Source organism: Rana temporaria, chromosome 7 (assembly GCF_905171775.1).
Source record: "Rana temporaria chromosome 7, aRanTem1.1, whole genome shotgun sequence".
NCBI lineage: Eukaryota > Metazoa > Chordata > Amphibia > Anura > Ranidae > Rana > Rana temporaria.
This window is the reverse complement of record NC_053495.1, coordinates 5,341,799-5,363,003: the sequence shown is the minus strand read 5'-3', so window position 1 is coordinate 5,363,003 and position 21,205 is coordinate 5,341,799. Positions and strand designations below refer to the sequence as shown.

At 46.2% G+C, this 21,205-nt stretch overlaps 1 protein-coding gene across 6 annotated transcripts in view; it reads right to left on the bottom strand.

Moving 5' to 3' along the window:
- LOC120944967 (hyaluronidase-2-like) overlaps positions 1-21,205 on the bottom strand; it is a 34,424-nt gene that overhangs the window by 1,608 nt on the left and 11,611 nt on the right. For 2 of the 6 annotated variants that reach the window (XM_040358756.1, XM_040358758.1), the window contains exons 2-3: positions 7,511-8,489; positions 975-1,064 (exon numbers count right to left, since the gene is read on the bottom strand). In XM_040358756.1, the coding sequence (XP_040214690.1) occupies positions 975-1,064; positions 7,511-8,455 (1,035 nt within the window). In that variant the 5' untranslated portion in view covers positions 8,456-8,489. Of the gene's footprint in view, positions 1-974; positions 1,065-7,510; positions 8,490-18,807; positions 18,825-18,858; positions 19,008-21,205 lie in introns of those variants that run through there. The other 4 variants (XM_040358754.1, XM_040358759.1, XM_040358757.1 and 1 more) reach the window with 4 other exon arrangements.

Sequence of the window (21,205 nt, the reverse complement as noted above, 5' to 3'; positions counted from 1 at the left end):
TATTCACAAAGCACTCGCTCCCAAACTTGCGCCGGCGTAACGTAAATTGGCCGGGGTAAGCCTGCCTAATTCAAAGTAGGAAGGTAGTGGGCGTGATCTATTATAATGAAGCGTGACCCCATGTAAATGAATGGCCGAACGAACGGCGCATGCGTGCGCATGGTCAGAATCACGTTGCATATACTCCCTAAGATACGACGGCTCAATGCCTACGAGGTGAACGTAACCTACGCCCAGCCCCATTCACGTACGACTTACGTAAACGACGTAAAATCCGACGGCTGTTCCGACGTCCATACCCTAACATGACTTATCCCCTGCTTTATGAGGCTTAACTTTACGCCGGACATACGCCTTACAGAAACGGCATAGATTACAGCGACGGGCGCAAGTACGTTCGTGAATCGGCGTATCTCGGTCATTTACATATTCGACACGTAAATCAATGGAAGCGCCTCTAGCGGCCAGCGTAAATATGCGCCCAAGATACGACGGCGTAGGAGACTTACGTCGGTCGGATCAAGACAAAATTCAGGCGTATCTTGTTTGCTGAATCAGGCGCATAGATACGACGGCGCATCCGTGGACTTACACGGCGTATCAGAAGATACGTTGGCGTAAGTCCTTTCTGAATCCGGGTATATATATATATATATATATATATATATATATATATATATATATATATATATATATATATATATATATATATATATATATATATATAAATAAAAATACATACATACATCACAAATATATACACATATACATATTATAAAAAATAATAATATTTTTTATTAGCAAATAAATATTTTTTTATAATTATATCTTTTTTTAATTATTTAAATTTATATATTCATTTTTGGAATTAGAGGGTTATTAAAAAAAAAAAAAACACACAACACACACACACACAGGATGGAACTCAGGATCAGGACATGGGGTACAGGTCTGTGTATAGGGGGGACACTCACCTTATTTCTGGTGTATTCCGCGTCACCCCAAAATATTACTCCGGCCACCCCCTGCGCGGCGCTCTCCCCGATGGTGGAGATGAGATCCTCCTGGAGGAAGAAGATTCAAAATAAAGTTAGAATTCAGAAGTCTTGGATCAGGAGCATCATAGGAACAGCCCAGACATTGCGCATCATTTGTCAAGTTCAACGTTGAATAAATCTGAAGCCCTCAACTTCTGAGTCTAGAATTGAGTGGACATTCCCTGCACTGCCCCGCTTGTGCCCCAGGAGCCTGCACTGCACCCCCATAGTTACCCCAATACTCCTAAAATGGGGAGGAGATGAAGGTTTGGACGGACACACACATCAAAAAGTTTGGATGCCAAATTCAAATCAACAGGAGCTAAATCGAGTTTCTTAGGCGAATAGACAAAAATTGCATGGGGGGGTTAAGCACAGGGGGGCAATGCAATAAATACAATAAAATACAGTTGTGCAGGGGAGCAATACATTTAATGGAACAAAACAAACAAAAAAAAGATGCATAATTTCTTTAGAAACTACACTTGTTGGGGGTGAGGTCCCCTAAACTGATCTGTTAAGTGGTGCATCTCTACCATGTAAACAAAATCGTACCATTTACAAAAGGGGGGGGAAAAAAAAAAAGCAGTTTAAGCCCAGGTTCACACTGGGTACGATTTGGGATGCGATTTCACATGTCAAATCGCATCTCAAAATCGGCGGCATTTGCCGGCAATGGCACCATCCTAATCGGTGCGACGCCGCATCTGGGGCGCTGCACCGATTTCAAAAAGTAGTTCCTGTACTACTTTTTGCGATTTCGGGCCGCGATTTACATTGAACCCTGCACAGATGTCTCTTAAATCGCGGCCGAAATCGCGACAAAACCGCAGCCGCGAAATCGCGATTTTGAATTTGCAGTAGTGTGAACCTAGCCTCAAAGGCTATTGGTTCAATTTTTCCCAGCGAGCCCCTTTGGTTTTGTAAATAATGCATATCGAATCCCCCAAAACACAAAACAGACCCTCAAGGATGATGAGAGTCTGGTATGTATTTCCAGAGGGGGGGGGGGGTTCCCAGTGCAATATATACAAAATAAAAGGAAGCCTGCATGGAAAAAAAAAGTGATTGAACGACTTTGCTATGCATGAATTTTTTTTTATAAAAAAATAATAATTTAATAATTTATTAATAATATATTATCATTTTTTATTATTAATAATATATACATACACACACAAAAAATGGGTCAACCCATACCAGACCCTTCTGAGCACACAACCTGGCTGCGCTAAGGATAACAAGGGCCTCATCTCTAAAACCCTGGCCCAGTGTTTATCGGTAGCAATATTGCCGGTATACAGAACAACCGGCTCCTGCCGAAGGCGAGAATGTGCCGCCATACATCTAAACAGCCAAATTCTGATCCGAACTTTTGTTGAACTTTACAAAATATTTCATACTTGTGATTTATCAATAATTACGCATGCACTGTATAGCCAAATACAAAGGGGGGCATTTAAAAACCGGCGTCACAAGGGTTAATTGAGATCACATTATCTGTCATGTGAGGAGCAGACCCTGGGATGTGTGTGGGATGGGGGGGGGATGGGGGAGGATGGGGGGGGGCAGCACAAGATGTTCAGTTCTTCACTTTCAGGAAGGAAGAAGATCCGATCTGACAAGAATCCATCACCTCCCAATGACATTCACATACAGGGGCTGCAGTGGCTGAAGCAAGAGTGTACAGTGTGCAATATAAAATGTTTTTTTTTTTTATAATAAAGTATCTCTCTTGTCACCCTAGGACAGAAGGTGTTCCTGGCAGGATCACCAGGTGAAAATTAGGTGGGGGGGGGGGCTTAAAAAAATATAAAAATACTAATGCCACTCCCACAGCAAGGGGACTAGAAAATGAATAAAATAAATAAAAAAAGAGAGAGAGAGAAAAAACACAATAGAGATGATAGAAATGATAGAGATAATAGAAATAGAGATGATAGAAATAGAGATGATAGAAATAGAGATGATAGAAATAGAGATGATAGAAATAGAGATGATAGAAATAGAGATGATAGAAATAGAGATGATAGAAATAGAGATGATAGAAATAGAGATGATAGAAATAGAGATGATAGAAATAGAGATGATAGAAATAGAGATAATAGAAATGATAAAGATAATAGAAATAGAGATGATAGAAATAGAGATAATAGAAATAGAGATAATAGAAATAGAGATGATAGAGATGATAGAAATAGAGATGATAGAGATGATAGAAATAGAGATGATAGAAATAGAGATGATAGAAATGATAGAGATGATAGAAATAGAGATGATAGAAATGATAGAGATGATAGAAATAGAGAAATAGAGATAAAAGAAATAGAGATAATAGAAATAGAGAAATAGAGATAAAAGAAATAGAGATAAAAGAAATAGAGATAATAGAAATAGAGATAATAGAAATAGAGATAATAGAAATAGAGATAATAGAAATAGAGATAATAGAAATAGAGATAATAGAAATAGAGATAATAGAAATAGAGATAATAGAAATAGAGATAATAGAAATAGAGATAATAGAAATGATAGAGATAATAGAAATAGAGAAATAGAGATAATAGAAATAGAGAAATAGAGATAATAGAAATAGAGATAATAGAAATGATTGAAATGATAGAAATGATCGAAATGATAGAGATGATAGAGATGATAGAGATAATTTTCTCATGTCTCCTGCCAGAGAGGGCTGTGCGGCAGAGCCGTGTAAATCTCAGGACTGGATAGATACAAATCCTCTGGTAGGTTGTCCATTTAAGCATTTGCCTGGAGTTCTGCTTCAATGTCACATGCATTACTAACCAGGGAACATCTGCACTACTCCACTCCACATCAAATGACTGGCAGAGTAGACAGAGCAAGGGTTAGAACCTCGTCATATCTGGAAAAAAATTGTTTTGGCTTACTTCCTGTGTGGTCACTAGGACAGGAAGTGAGGTGAAATCTCCCCAACTGGGACACAGAGGAATATAGACATGGCAGGGGTTAGAATCGTCAAAAAAAAATTTTATTTTATACACACACATATATATGTGTGTGTAGCCAGAATTACTCCTTAAACACAAGGTGAACAAGTTTTGTGAAATTAGAATTTCTGAGCCGCGGGGGGGGGGGGGGGGGGGTCACAGATTGCGCAGAGCCGAAGCCAAATTCAACGGGTTAATCTGAAAGCTGCTTGTTTGGGATGGACGCGCCTCGTCTTGCAGAAATTCAAGTTTTTTGCCCTTTCCTTTCCCTCTCCCATGAAAACATTTCTGCCCCCGATGTGTGGGCGGGGCCAGATTCCCGCCTGGGGTTGGGCACCTCCGACGGCTGCTGTCATCTGAGATTATTCACAGCGAGTTGCCGCAGTGCGTTACTCATAATAACCAGATTTACTTCTACTGCTGTCAGCCTATGTGAGGAATTTTGATTGGCTGCTAGGAATCATCATCACCATCATCCATATCTGCACGCAGGAACTACAAGTCCCAGCATGTCCCACAGACCTCTGCATGCAGGATTGCTGATACTTTTAGTTCCTCAGCAGCAGCTGTGCAGCATTACAGCAGAGTCACATGATCTGTATAAAAGGGGAGATGATCCCCGTCAGCCAATCAGCTGTTCCGATCTCAGAGCTTACCCTTTATACAAAGTATCCACATAGAATTTCCACGTAATGGTCCATGTGCTTCGCTCCGATTTCTACCTCCTGGGTGTGGCCATTCCTCATCCTATCACAAGTTGGCCAATGTGGACAAGGAGAAGAAAAATACAGATTCTATGTAACACAATCCTCTCTTATCTGACTCTGCTGCTGTGCTATGGGCACGTTGTATCTAAGATAGAACATAATGGGGATTGTAGGATATAAAATTGGTGGCCTCCAATCTGTGGCCCTTTGCTTGTCTTTATCTGGCCCTTAAGTCACAATTCCTCCCACTGACACAAGACACTATTCTGCCAACCGACACCCACGGACGAGGCACTACTCCTCCCACGCATGGGGCACTGCTCCTCCCACCAAGACCCACGGACGAGGCACTACTCCTCCCACTGACACCCACAGAGGGAGGGCCACTACTCCTCCCGCCGACACCACACAGGGGGGCCACTACTCCTCCCGCCGACACCCACAGAGGGGAGGGGCACTACTCCTCCCACCAACACCCACAGAGGGGGGCCACTACTCCTCCCGCCGACACCCACAGAGGGGGGCCACTACTCCTCCCGCCGACACCACAGAGGGGGGGCCACTACTCCTCCCGCCGACACCACAGAGGGGGGGGCCACTACTCCTCCCGCCGACACCACAGAGGGGGGGGCCACTACTCTTCCCACCGACACCACAGAGGGGGGCCACTACTCCTCCCACCGACAACCACAGAGGGGGGGGCCACTACTCCTCCCACCGACAACCACAGAGGGGGGGCCACTACTCCTCCCCCACCGACACCCACAGAGGGGGGGCCACTACTCCTCCCACAGAGGGGGGGGGCACTACTCCTCCCACCGACACCACAGAGGGGGGCCACTACTCCTCCCACCGACACCCACAGAGGGGGGCCACTACTCCTCCCACCGACACCCACAGAGGGGGGGGGGGCCACTACTCCTCCCGCCGACACCCACAGAGGGGGGCCACTACTCCTCCCGCCGACACCCACAGAGGGGGGCCACTACTCCTCCCGCCGACACCACAGAGGGGGGGGCCACTACTCCTCCCGCCGACACCACAGAGGGGGGGGGCCACTACTCTTCCCACCGACACCACAGAGGGGGGCCACTACTCCTCCCACCGACACCCACAGAGGGGGGGGCCACTACTCCTCCCACCGACACCCACAGAGGGGGGGCCACTACTCCTCCCACCGACACCCACAGAGGGGGGGGGCCACTACTCCTCCCACCGACACCCACAGAGGGGGGGGCCACTACTCCTCCCACCGACAACCACAGAGGGGGGGCCACTACTCCTCCCACCGACAACCACAGAGGGGGGGGCCACTACTCCTCCCACCGACAACCACAGAGGGGGGGCCACTACTCCTCCCCCACCGACACCCACAGAGGGGGGGCCACTACTCCTCCCACAGAGGGGGGGGCACTACTCCTCCCACCGACACCACAGAGGGGGGCCACTACTCCTCCCACCGACACCCACAGAGGGGGGCCACTACTCCTCCCACCGACACCCACAGAGGGGGGGGGGGGCCACTACTCCTCCCACCGACACCAATGACGGTGAGCTATGCTGCTGTGCTATGGGCAGGTTGTATACAAAATAGAACATAATGGGGATTGTATGATGAAAAATCAGTGGTCTCCAAGCTGCAGCCCTTTGCTTGCCTTTATCCAGCCCTTGGGTCACTATTCCTCCCACTGAAACCCCGGAAGGGGCACTACTCCTCCCACTTGGGCCAATCAGAACCCCTATCCCCCACACTGACACACAGCCCCATCCAAAGCCTTCAAGCATTTTGTATTCCCATGCTTTTTTAGCATGAAAGTATATCTGTGTTTCCTGTAATCATCAGCTCCATCTAGTGGCCACAATGCAGTATTTTCTGGACTTGGGTATTTCAGGAAAATGCCACATTATGACCACTAGATGGAGCTCACAATCATTCGAGATTGCTACACAAATTCTTGAATGTTTTAGTAGACTCCCTAACTGGTAAAGGTATGGAGGAGAAGCTTCAGCGTAAAAAAATAAAAATAAGGGCTAGATTCTCAAAGGGCTTACGACGGCGCAACGCCATTTGCGCCGTCGTAAGTCCTAATCTGGCCCGGCGTATCTATGCGACTGATTCTTAGAATCAGTTACGCATAGATATCCATTAGATCTGACAGGCGTAAGGCTCTTACGCTGTCAGATCTTAGATGCATTTTTTTTCCCGCCGCTAGGTGTCCCCGACGCCGTTTTCCCCGTCGTCTATGCAAATTAGCTATTTACTCGAGATTCCCGAACGTACGCGCGGTGGACGCAGTGAATTTACAACGTTTCCGTAGCTTTTGCGACACGTAAAGTTGCCCCTGCTATATGAGGGGCAACCAATGTTAAGTATGGCCGTCGTTCCTGCGTCGAAATTTAAAAAAGTACGTCGTTTGCGCAAGTCGTCCGTGAATGGCGATGGACGCCATTTACGTTAACGTCGAAACCAATGACGTCCTTGCGACGTCATTTAGCGCAATGCACGTCGGGAAATTTTAGGGACGGCACATGCGCAGTACGATCATTTGAATTGGGCGGGCTTGCGCCGGAGAATTTACGCTACGCCGCTGCAACTTTACAGGCAAGTGCTTTGTGAATCAAGCACTTGCCCGTAAAACTTGCGGCTGCGTAGCGTAAACGAGATACGTTACGCCCTCACAGTTTTACTCCAATCTACGAGAATCTGGCCCATTGCATATAAATGATGGAAAGTCAATTGTTTAATGAGGAATGCAGGTAAAATACGGTAGGCCGGAATGCTTTGCAATCATCTCACCTGGGAAAGGAGATCTAGTCGTTTTGTGTAGGTGGGTCTCGTATACACAAAGACGGGGACGGAGTAGTCTCGGTGGTGTTTGTAGGCGATCCTCATGGCCTCTTTCACCCGGTGGTGAACAAATTTGCGCCCGTTTGCGGAAGACTTCAGCACGGAGTCCAGGTAGATGGATGGGAAAAGGGCGGTACTCTCCTCCCACAGCCACCACAACTTGTCGTTCCGCGTCATCTCCACGTCGGGGCACTTGCCGGTATAGCTGTCCCGGTTGGTCAGGTAGTCGTGATTGTAACAATCCGGGAACAGGTAATACCCCCAGAGCTGGCGGGGGCGAAAGTTTTTGCCGTACCGCAGCGTTTCCGCCATGAACTCGCGGGCGGCGTTCTCAAACTCATACTGAGCTTGCTTGACCTGGTCCTCGCTCGTCCAGTTGGCGTGGCGAGAATTCACCAGCTGCCGCGAAACCTGCCTGTAAATGTCCTTCGGCTGCCAGTTCCGGATCCAAATGGGACGCCATTCCTCCCAGTCGATGACCGACAGCCCGTCCTTCTCCTTATCCGCTTCCGGGATGTATTTGTTGATCCCCTTGGGCATCTCGTCGAGGTGCGACCGCAGGCTGGCGTTCTGGGGCACGCCTCCGTTGATGGAAACGTTGCGCTCGGTGATGTAAGGGTAGAACCCCAGGCGCTCCTTGTAGAAGATGGTGAGGTTTTGCCTGGTGAACCCCAAGTTGGGGGAGGCGTTGAGGTCAAAGAGCCGCAGGTCGAAAGGCATGTCGAAGCGCGACGGGCAGTCCTGAGTGGGCGCGTTCCACGCCACCATGAAAGGGCGACTGCTGAATACAGGTCTGGCGGTGGGCTTGTCCTGATCCTTGCTGGACGCCTGGGCATCATCGCCGATGGCGAGGAGACACCACAGGACGCAGGAGAGGCCGATGCGGGGCGTCATTCTGAAAAAAATGGAAATGGAGTTTGGAAAAGACCTAGAGGAAAAAAAGAAGAGAAAGCAACATTATAACCGGAACATGATCCCCTCCATAGAACTACATTCTATATAACACACCTGTATACATTATAACGGGAACATGATCCCCTCCATAGAACTACATTCTATATAACACACCTGTATACATTATAACCGGAACATGATCCCCTCCATAGAACTACATTCTATATAACACACCTGTATACATTATAACCGGAACATAATCCCCTCCATACAACTACATTCTATATAACACACCTGTATACATTATAACCAGAACATGATCCCCTCCATAGAACTACATTCTATATAACACACCTGTATACATTATAACCGGAACATGATCCCCTCCATACAACTACATTCTATATAACACACCTGTATACATTATTACCGGAACATGATCCCCTCCATAGAGCTACATTCTATATAACACACCTGTATACATTATAACGGGAACATGATCCCCTCCATAGAACTACATTCTATATAACACACCTGTATACATTATAACCGGAACATGATCCCCTCCATAGAACTACATTCTATATAACACACCTGTATACATTATAACCGGAACATGATCCCCTCCATAGAGCTACATTCTATATAACACACCTGTATACATTATAACGGGAACATGATCCCCTCCATAGAACTACATTCTATATAACACACCTGTATACATTATAACCGGAACATGATCCCCTCCATAGAACTACATTCTATATAACACACCTGTATACATTATAACCGACACATGATCTCTCCCTGTATATCAATATGACCATAATCTGTATATAAACACACCCATAAAAAAAGTGTCCAATGTATCCACCGCAATGTCGCAGTCCCACAAAAACAGACGATTTCTCTGCTCCCCTGTCAGAACCCCCCACCCCCCCCCCCCCCACACACACACACACACACACACACACCTTCTGCATGCACCTACCCCCCCCCCCCCCCCCCCCGCAGAAGCAAACGCATATGTGAGCAGCGCCAACATATGAAAACGGTGTTCAAAAACACACATGTGAGGTGTCGCCGCGATCATTAGAGCGAGAGCAATAATTCTAGCCCTAGACCTCCTCTGTAACTCAAAACATGCAACCTGTAGAATTTTTCTTAAACGTCTCCTATGGAGATTTTTAAAAGGTTAAAAAGTTTGTCGCCATTCCACGAGCGGACGCAATTTTGAAGTGTGACATGTTGGGTATCAATTTACTCGGCGCAACGTTATCTTTCACAATATATAAAAAGAATTGGGCTTACTTTACTGTCTTATTTTTTTAACTCAAAAAAGTGCATTTGTAAGACCGCTGTGCAAATACAGTGTGACATAAAGTATTGCAACGACCGCCATTTTATTCTCTGGGGTGTTAGAAAAAAAAAAAAAGAATAATGTTTGGGGGTTCTAAGTAATTTTCTAGCAAAAAAAAAAAAACTGTTTTTAGCTTGTAAACAACAAACCTCAAGAGGCTCGGTCCTATCAAGCCATGGTGAGGTTTGGCACGCGATTTTCTTGCTGGTCGAGTTTGGTGTGCCGTTAACAATGAATGGCACTACAAGCACGACAAGCGGCTTTAGCGCATTTGCCCAACGCGTGCAAACTTATTTTACAGTGTGAATGTAGATTTAAGGGGTGCCGATTACCGAGTGCACGATGCATGGATAAAGGACACATGACGCTCAAAGGAGGTACATGAGCCTCTCGGTCGCATTCGTCACATGCAAGGCAACCCATTGAAACGAAGAGGATGTCCTATGCATGGAGCGTGGCAATGTGCAAAAAAAAAAAAAAAAAAAAAGTGTCTATGCCCAACGTCCCGGAATAATAATTTTGGCGGGGAAACTCCCGGCACAACTGTGGTGACAGGGAATGTAGGACTGGGATATCGGACGCCGTTAGTACAAGGTGTACCGGAACGCCAATCTATTTTTGGGCCATCCATTGGGATTTACATTCCTGGAACTGATCTGAGTGACAGAAGATTTCTATTTATTCTGTCTAACACTTCAGGTTGTGTCGGGGGTCAGAGGTCATCTAAAGTCTGACAGTTGCTGCCTGGTAATTACCCCGACCCCTCGCACACCGTCTCCATCTCCTGACTTGTTTGGTCTGATGACACCGGACATCTGGAGTTCTTTAAAGTTGAACTCTAGACAAACAGACAAATTGTCACCGTCGGTCCCATTCACTTGTATGGGTTTCCAGGGACTGACCCATGAATATGGAGTTCTTCCCCACCCTATGACCAGAATATGGAGTGGCCATGCCATGGCCATTAATATGGGGGTCCTACCCCATTAATATGGAATTGCCCCCCCCCCCCCATGGCTATTACAATGGGTTCCTTCCCCACCCTATGGCCATAGTATGAAGTTGCCTCCCTTGGTCATTAAAATTGGAGTCTCCTATTCCATTAATATGAAGTTCTTCCCTACCCCATGGTCATTAATTTGGAGCTGCCCCCATGGCCATTAATATGGGGTCCTTCCCCACCCCATGGAGTTGCCCCCCATGACCATTAATATGGGTTCCTTCCCCACCCTATGACCAGAATATGGAGTTGCCCCCCATGGCCATCAATATGGAGTCCTTCCCCACTCCATGACCATTACTATGGAGTTGCCCTCCATGGCCATTAATATAGTTTTCATTCCCCACCCCATGACCATCAATATGGAGTGGCTCCGCCATGGCCATTAATATGGGGTCATACCCCATTAAAATGGAATTTCCCCCCCCCCATGGCAAATAATATGGGTTCCTTCCCCACCCTAAGACCATAATATGGAGTTGCCTCCCATGGCCATTAAAATTGGATCCTCCCATTCCATTAATATGTTCTTCCCCACCCCATGACCATTAATAGGGAGTCCTTCCCCACCAAATGACCAACATGGAGCTGCCCCCATGGCCATTAATATGGGGTCCTTCCCCACCCCATGACCATCAATAGGGAATTGCCACCCATAGCCATTAAAATTGTCACCCCCTCTACATTACCATTAATATGAAGTTTCACCCCTTGGTATCTAGAACATCTTCCACTCTTCTGGGAAGACTTCCCACAAGATTTTGGGGCCGTCTGTGGGAATCAGTTCCCATTTGTCAGTTCAGGCGCTGATGTTGGATTAGAAGACCTGACTTACTATTGACGTTCAAATCCATCCCAAAAGGTATTCAGTAGAGTTGAGGTCCGGGCTCTGTACAGGACTTCAATTCAACTTCAATTTCCTCCACACCAAACTGGTCACCCCGTGACTTTATGGAGCCAGCTTTGTACACAGGGGTCAGTCCTAAAGGGTCTTCACCAAACTCCTACCACAAGCTTGGAAGACCCCAACTGTCTACAATGTCTTTGTACGATGAACGATTACCAGGACCTTTCACTGGAGACACCTGACCTCCATCATGGACATGAACCCTACATTGTGTATACAGCACAATGGGGGAAGAGCACTTTGCATTATGTGTGGCCATCTCTTCCCTCCCCCACTCTCTCACTATTAAGTCCCCGGAATCCCCCTGGAGTGTCTTTGTTGTCCTCGGGTCTCTTTGTCTCACACATTCCGCATCTTCTCCCCCTTTATATGTCTGGGCTGTCGCCTCTCCTCCCCCTCCCCGTATAATCATACAGAGAGATCAGCAGGTGGAGACCTTGTGGTTAGCGGCAGAGTCATCACATGGTGGGATTGTCCTGAAGGAGGGGGGGGGGGCAGTATATAGGAGGGGGCCACAAAATGGCCCAAGCAATCCCCACTGCCAATCCACCAGCTAAAGCTGACCTCAGTTCTTATTCGATAAGCTGGCAGGCTGATAAAATAAAATAAAACCGATTCCCCCATCAGTGTGAGTTCGGGGCAGCGTACCCCCCCCCCCCAGATGTCAGATGGAAGGGGGGGGGAGGGGGGAGTGTCTGCATCCGTGCAGCTGCTGCTTCCCAATTGACATGAATGGGGGGTGCTTGGAACACCTGTACATCCCCGTGTGGGTAAACGCGGCCCTTCGCCCAACAACGTACACCCATATGAGGACTACACCCATATTTTGATATTCGAATTTCAGAAGATGGATATATTCATTCTATTATTTTATTTTCCATTTTATGCTTTTATTTTATTTTCTTCCCCACTCCCCTACCCCCTTTCCATTTTCTTCCATTGTTTTCTATTATTTTCTATTTTATTCTCTATTATAGTCTATTATTTTATTTTCTATTTTATGCTTTTATTTTATTTTATTCCCCCCCTTTCCATTTTCTTCCATTGTTCTATTATATTCTATTATTTTCTATGCCATTATTTTCTATTTTATTCTCTATTATATTCTATTATTTTTTCTATTATTTTCTATTCCAATATTTTCTATTTTATTCTAGCCTTTTATCTTCCATTTTCCTTCTTTTCCATACTTTTAATGTTCTATTTTATTCTAGCCTTTCATTTTCTATTCTTTTATTTTCCATTTTATTTTATGCTTTTATTTTCTATTATTTTCTTTTCCCATTATTTTCTATTTTATCCTATTCTTTTATTTGCTATTATTTTCTATTCTTATCTATTTTATTCCTATATTTTCTATTTTATTTTAGCCTTTTGTCTTCTACTTTTCTTCTTTCCCATTCTATTATATTCTATTCATTTATTTTCTATTGTATTCTAGGCTTTCATTTTCCCCTTTACCATTCTCTTCCATTATTTTCTATTTTTAGATTCTCCTCCAATATTTTCAATTGTTTTTCTTTTGCATTCTTTTATTTTCTATTTTATTCTATTCTTTTCCAACCTTTTCTATTTCCCCCCCCCCCCTCTTCCATTATTTTCTATTTTTATTTTCTTTCATTATTTTCTATTATATTCCATTATTTTCTATTTTTATTTTCTTTCATTATTTTCTATTATATTCCATTATTTTCTATTTTTATTTTCTTCCATTATTTTCTATTATTCTAGCCTTTTCAATTTTTTTATTTTATTATCTCATTCTATTCTATATAGCAACCCAGGAGCACAATTGGGAGACAGGAACAGAGTGTTGTCACCCTATAACAAGAAGAGCCTGAACAAGGACAACATGGTGACAACCCAGTAGCACATATGGGAGACAGAGTGTTGTTACCCTATAAGAGGATGTGCCTGAATAAAGACAAGTGGGTGACAACATAGGAGAGAGAGACAGAGCTTTGTCACCCTATAACAGGAAGAGCCTGAACTGAGACAACAGGGTGACAACGTAGGAGCAGAATTGGGAGACAGGGACAGAGTGTTGTCACCCTATAACAGGAAGTGCTTGAACCGAGACAAAAGGGTGACAACACAGGAGCAGAATTGGGAGACAGGAATGTTGTCACCCTATAACAGGAAGTGCGGGAACAAGGGTGACAAAGCAGGAGCACAAGTGCGAGACTGTGACAAAGTGCAGTCACCCTATAACAGGAAGGGTCTGAACAAGGACAAAAACCCAGGAGCACAATTGGGAGAGAGGGACAGAGTGTTGTCACCCTATAACAGGAAGTGCCTGAACTGAGACAACAGGGTGACAATGTAGGAGCAGAATTGGAAGACCGGGTCAGAGCTTTGTCACCCTATAACAGGAAGTGCGGAAACAAGGATGACAAGGTGACAACGCAGGAGCACAATTGTGACTGACAAAGCGCCGCCACCCTATAACAGGAAGTGCCTGAACAAGGACAACAGTGTTGTCACCCTAAAAGAGGACATGCCTGAATAAAAGACAAGTGGGTGAATACCCAGGAGCACAATTGGGAGACATGGACAGAGTGTTGTCACCCTATAACAAGAAGAGCCTGAACAAGGACAACATGGTGACAACCCAGGAGCACATATGGGAGACGGGGACAGAGTGTTGTCACCCTATAAGAGGATGTGCCTGAATAAAGACAAGCGGATGACAACATAGGAGCACAACTGGGAGAGAGAGACAGAGCTTTGTCACCCTATAACAGGAAGAGCCTGAACTGAGACAACAGGGTGACAACGTAGGATCACAATTGGGGGACAGGGACAGAGCGTTGTCACCCTATAACCGGAAGTGCCTGAGCAAGGACAACATGGTGACAACCCAGGAGCTCAATTGGGAGGACAGAGCGGTGTCACCATATAAGAGGACGTGCCTGAATAAAGACAAGTGGGTGACAACCCAAGAGCACAACTGGGAAAGAGGGACAAAGTGTTGTCACCCTATAACAGGAAGTGTGGGAACAAGGATGACAGGGTGACAACGCAGGAGCACAATTGTGACTGACAAAGCGCTGTCACCCTATAACAGGAAGTGCCTGAACAAGGACAACCCAGTAGCACATATGGGAGACAGGGACAGAGTGTTGTCACCCTATAAGAGGATGTGCCTGAATAAAGACAAGCGGGTAACAACATAGGAGCACAACTGGGAGAGAGAGACAGAGCTTTGTCACCCTATAACAGGAAGAGCCTGAACTGAGACAACAGGGTGACAACCCAGGAGCAGAATTGGGAGGACAGAGCGTTGTCACCCTATAAGAGGACGTGCCTGAATAAAGACAAGCGGGTGACAACCCAAGAGCACAACTGGGAAAGAGGGACAAAGCGTTGTCACCCTATAACAGGAAGTGCCTGAACAAGGATGTGCCAACGTAGGATCACATATACAGGGATTATATCAATCAGGTTTAAAATTAAGTTACTTTTAGATCAGATTTACATTCACTTTACATTTGGAGTTTGTTATTGGAGAAGTTGTTTTTTTTTTGCTTTTTTTTGTGACGTCAAATACAAGAATTTTATGGCACCCAAAAGTAATAAAATAAAATGAGAAAGTTGTTCTAAAATGAAGCCAATTATCTTCATCTGTATTGCCATGTCTCCCCGCGCTGTCCTCTCCATCACCCTCCCCTCCTGTGGTTACCCAATGTCACCCGGCACCCACATCCCGTGCCCCCCTGGCTCCACAATTGGCCCCCAACTCTCCCCCCCCCCCCCCAGGGTCGCAGCGTAGTAAAAGCCCCCCCCCCTCTCCATCCGATGATTGCAGCTTGCAGTAACATGTGGTTTGCGTGTGCTGGATGTGCGACTGCGGCGTGTCTGGAAGTGATTCTGCGGTTTCTCGGTGTCATTGAAGATATACAATTATCTCCTGCGCCGCTGACACAGGACCTTCTCTAGATGGTCAGCTCTTCGGACCTCCCGCTTGGCGTGGAAGTTAAAAGCGAACGCGGTCAGCGATAAGACACGACAGCTTACGAATGAAAAGCCCATTAAAAGAATAAACTATAACCAGCTTTTGCTGCAACTTTCACCTTCAATCCAGAGATATCCCTGGATTGTTTTCTGCCACTAGATGTCCTCAGTCTCATGGACTCCGCACGAGGCAAAGCACTTCCCCTGAGCCTAGGTCGTCCTGGACCCTCCCCCAGTCCATGATTGGACAGTAAATGCATATGCTGCAAAGAGATATGATCATCTCTCTGTCACTCTGCTCTCTCGTCCTATCAGCAACAGTGCCAGCTGTTGCTCCATTTTTTTGGGGGGGGACAGGGCAAGGGGGGACTTGCTCGTCCGTCAGTCAGCTCGCACCCCAGCTCCGCAGTTGCCACCATCTAGGTCGCAGGCATTGGCAGATCCTTCCAGCGTCTCCTCCTCCTCCTCGAAAGCCAATGCGGTCGCTTCTCCTCTCGGCCAATCGGGTCTCAGGACCCGGTTTTCCGATTGGCCGGGAGGAGAATCAGGAAGACAATAGCGAATATTAAATTTGATATCGTCACACAAGTGGGTGGTCTCGGGGGTCGCAGTGCTCTGCGCCCCGAGCCCACCCCTTTTTGAAGCCAATTAGAGCCTCAGGCTCTAATCATGCGTTTTAAAATAAAAAATAAAAATACCCCATTGGAATCCATGTGTCCGGCTCCCTGCATGTAGATTAGGGGGCAGGGCGCGTGAAGCGATATAGCAAGCAGGGCCGGGCGGGGGTGATAGTAGTATATATACAGGAGTAGTAGTGGTATTCCACTGTATTGATTGTCTGGTGGGGGGGGGGGGGGTTAGTATATAGAGGAGTAGGGATAGTAGCCTGGTGGGGGTAGTAGTATATAGAGGAGGAGTAGGGATAGTAGCCTGGTGGGGGTGGTAGTAGTATATAAATGAGGAGTAGGGAAAGTAGTAGTATATAAAAGAGTAGGGATAGTTGTCTGGTGGGGGTGGAAGTAGTATTATATAGAGGAGTAGGGATAGTTGTCCGGTAGGGGTAGTAGTATATAGAGGAGTAGGGATAGTTGTCTGGTGGGGGTAGTAGTAGTATATACAGGAGTAGCAATAGTTGTCTGGTGGGGGTAGTAGTATACAGGAGAATGGATAGTATAATTGTGTAGGATGGGGGTGGCAGTAGTACATAGAGGAGAATAAATAGTATAATTGTGTAGGATGGGGGTGGCAGTAGTACATAGAGGAGAATAAATAGTATAATTGTGTAGGATGGGGGTAGTTGTAGTATAGAGTATGGATAGAATAATTGTGTAGGATGGGGGTAGTAGTAGTAGTATGGATAGTATAATTGTGTAGGATGGGGGTGGTAGTAGTACATAGAGGAGAATAAATAGTGTAATTGTGTAGGATGGGGGTGGTAGTACTAGTATAGAGGAGAATGGATATTATAATTGTGTAGGATGGGGGTGGTAGTACATAGAGGAGTAGGGAAAGTTGTCTGGTGGTAGTAGTATAGAGGAGAATGGATAGTATAATTGTGTAGGATGGGGGTAGTAGTATAGATAGTATAATTGTGTAGGAAGGGGGTGGTAGTAGTACATAGAGGAGTAGAGATAGTTGTCTGGTGGTGGTAGTAGTAGTAGTATAGAGGAGAATGGATAGTATAATTGTGTAGGATGGGGGTGGTAGTAGTATGGATAGTATAATTGTGTAGGATGGGGGTAGTAGTACATAGAGGAGAACGAATAGTGTAATTGTGTAGGATGAGGGTGGTAGTACATAGAGAAGAATTAATAGTGTAATTGTGTAGGATGGGGGTAGTAGTACATAGAGGAGTAGGGATAGTTGTCTGGTGGTAGTAGTATAGAGGAGAATGGATAGTATAATTGTGTATGATGGGGGTGGTAGTACATAGAGGAGAATGGATAGTATAATTGTGTAGGATGGGGGTGGTAGTATATAGAGGAGTGGGGATAGTTGTCTGGTGGTAGTAGTATAGGAGGAGAATGGACAGTATAATTGTGTAGGATGGGGGTGGTAGTACATAGAGGAGAATGGATAGTGTAATTGTGTAGGATGGGGGTGGTAGTACATAGAGGAGAACGAATAGTGTAATTGTGTAGGATGGGGGTGGTAGTAGTACATAGAGGAGAATGGATAGTGTAATTGTGTAGGATGGGGGTGGTAGTAGTACATAGAGGAGAATAAATAGTGTAATTGTGTAGGATGGGGGTGGTAGTACTAGTATAGAGGAGAATGGATATTATAATTGTGTAGGATGGGGGTGGTAGTACATAGAGGAGTAGGGAAAGTTGTCTGGTGGTAGTAGTATAGAGGAGAATGGATAGTATAATTGTGTAGGATGGGGGTAGTAGTATAGATAGTATAATTGTGTAGGAAGGGGGTGGTAGTAGTACATAGAGGAGTAGAGATAGTTGTCTGGTGGTGGTAGTAGTAGTAGTATAGAGGAGAATGGATAGTATAATTGTGTAGGATGGGGGTGGTAGTAGTATGGATAGTATAATTGTGTAGGATGGGGGTAGTAGTACATAGAGGAGAACGAATAGTGTAATTGTGTAGGATGAGGGTGGTAGTACATAGAGAAGAATTAATAGTGTAATTGTGTAGGATGGGGGTAGTAGTACATAGAGGAGTAGGGATAGTTGTCTGGTGGTAGTAGTATAGAGGAGAATGGATAGTATAATTGTGTATGATGGGGGTGGTAGTACATAGAGGAGAATGGATAGTATAATTGTGTAGGATGGGGGTGGTAGTATATAGAGGAGTGGGGATAGTTGTCTGGTGGTAGTAGTATAGGAGGAGAATGGACAGTATAATTGTGTAGGATGGGGGTGGTAGTACATAGAGGAGAATGGATAGTGTAATTGTGTAGGATGGGGGTGGTAGTACATAGAGGAGAACGAATAGTGTAATTGTGTAGGATGGGGGTAGTAGTACATAGAGGAGAACGAATGGTGTAATTGTGTAGGATGGGGGTGGTAGTAGTACATAGAGGAGAACGAATAGTGTAATTGTGTAGGATGGGGGTAGTAGTACATACAGTAATACGGGTTGTACTCCCCGCAGTGCCCGGTGGGGGTCGTAGTACTCACCCCTTAGTATCCCGCACTCATGGTAGTAGATGATGAAGTAGTAGTACTCACCCCTGAGTCCCCGGTGGGGGTGGTAGTCCTCTCCCTCACTCCCCCGGATACATTGTATCTCCTCTCCGGCCTTTCATTCACATAAAGAGTTCGGTCCGGACTGTACCATCTCCACCCGGCAGTACAGGGGGGGGCCGCCCTCTCCCCCCGCCTCCTCCTCCTGTCCAGGGCCCGGCACACCCCTCTCTATGGAAGCGCCCACTATGGGGGCGGAGTCTGGAGGTTAAAGGGACACACCGTGCCGGGAGGTGGCACCGCTGACAATGTGCGGGACTCCCCGGTGCCTGTACTGGTGGGCGCACAGCACTGCGGGGGGGGGGGGGGGTTAGTGTCAGTAAATTACTTGTTAGTAAAGATATAATATTCATATTTACAGGGAAATACCGAATCATTTTGTGTATTCCTGGTAGTTATGTGTTTTCAAATAAAACAAGAACTAGGAAGTCGGAGGCAATGGCTGGGAATATTGGTGCAAATATTCGGATTCTGTGGACAGGATGGGTGGAGGTGGGGATGGTTGGGGTTGGTGGACAGAATAGGTGGAGATGGTTGGGGTTGGTGGAGGTGGGGATGGTTGGGGTCGGTGGACAGGATAGGTGGAGGTGGGGATAAGGTCGATGATTGGGGTAATTGGGGATCATGTTGATGATTGGGGTAGTTGGGGATAAGGTCGATGATTGGGGTAGTTGGGGATAAGGTGGATGAATGGGGTAGTTGGGGATCGGGTTGATGATTGGGGTAGTTGGGGATAAGGTCGATGATTGGGGTAGTTGGGGATAAGGTCGATGATTGGGGTAGTTGGGGATAAGGTGGATGATTGGGGTAGTTGGGGATAAGGTGGATGATTGGGGTAGTTGGGGATAAGGTCGATGATTGGGGTAGTTGGGGATAATGTCGATGATTGGGGTAGTTGGGGATAAGGTCGATGATTGGGGTAGTTGGGGATAAGGTGGATGATTGGGATAGTTGGGGATAAGGTGGATGATTGGGGTAGTTGGGGATAAGGTGGATGATTGGGGTAGTTGGGGATCATGTTGATGATTGGGGTAGTTGGGGATAAGGTGGATGATTGGGATGGATATTGAGGATATTTGGGGTGAGGTGTCCCATATCGGGGGGCAGCACACACACACTTCCTACAGTCAGACATCTGTGTTGCCCCTCCAGAATAGGTGGAGGTGGGGTCTGTGGACAGAATAGGTGGAGGTGGGGATAAGGTGGATGATTGGGGTAGTTGAGGATAAGGTGGATGATTGGGGTAGTTGGGGATAAGGTTGATGATTGGGGTAGTTGGGGATAAGGTCGATGATTGGGGTAGTTGGGGATAAGGTTGATGATTGGGGTAGTTGGGGATAAGGTGGATGATTGGGGTAGTTGGGGATAAGGTTGATGATTGGGGTAGTTGTGGATAAGGTCGATGATTGGGGTAGTTGAGGATAAGGTCGATGATTGGGGTAGTTGAGGATAAGGTGGATGATTGGGGTAGTTGGGGATAAGGTCGATGATTGGGGTAGTTGGGGATAAGGTTGATGATTGGGGTAGTTGGGGATAAGGTTGATGATTGGGGAAGTTGGGAATAAGGTTGATGATTGGGGTAGTTGGGGATAAGGTCGATGATTGGGGTAGTTGGGGAGAAGGTTGATGATTGGGGTAGTTGTGGATAAGGTGGATGATTGGGGTAGTTGGGGATCATGTTGATGATTGGGGTAGTTGGGGATAAGGTGGATGATTGGGGTAGTTGGGGATAAGGTGGATGATTGGGGTAGTTGGGGATAAGGTGGATGATTGGGGTAGTTGGGGATAAGGTTGATGATTGGAGTAGTTGGGGATAAGGTGGATGATTGGGGTATTTGGGGATCATGTTGATGATTGGGGTAGTTGGGGATCATGTTGATGATTGGGGTAGTTGGGGATAAGGTTGATGATTGGGGTAGTTGGGGATAAGGTGGATGATTGGGGTAGTTGGGGATAAGGTGGATGATTGGGGTAGTTGGGGATAAGGTGGATGATTGGGGTAGTTGGGGATAAGGTGGATGATTGGGGTAGTTGGGGATAATGTTGATGATTGGGGTAGTTGGGGATAAGGTGGATGATTGGGGTAGTTGGGGATAAGGTGGATGATTGGGGTAGTTGGGGATAAGGTGGATGAATGGGGTAGTTGGGGATAAGGTGGATGATTGGGGTAGTTGGGGATAAGGGCGATAATTGGGGATAAGGTCGATGATTGGGGTAGTTGGGGATAAGGTGGATGATTGGAGTAGTTGGAGATAAGGTTGATGATTGGGGTAGTTGGGGATAAGGTGGATGATTGGGGTAGTTGGGGATCGGGTTGATGATTGGGGTAGTT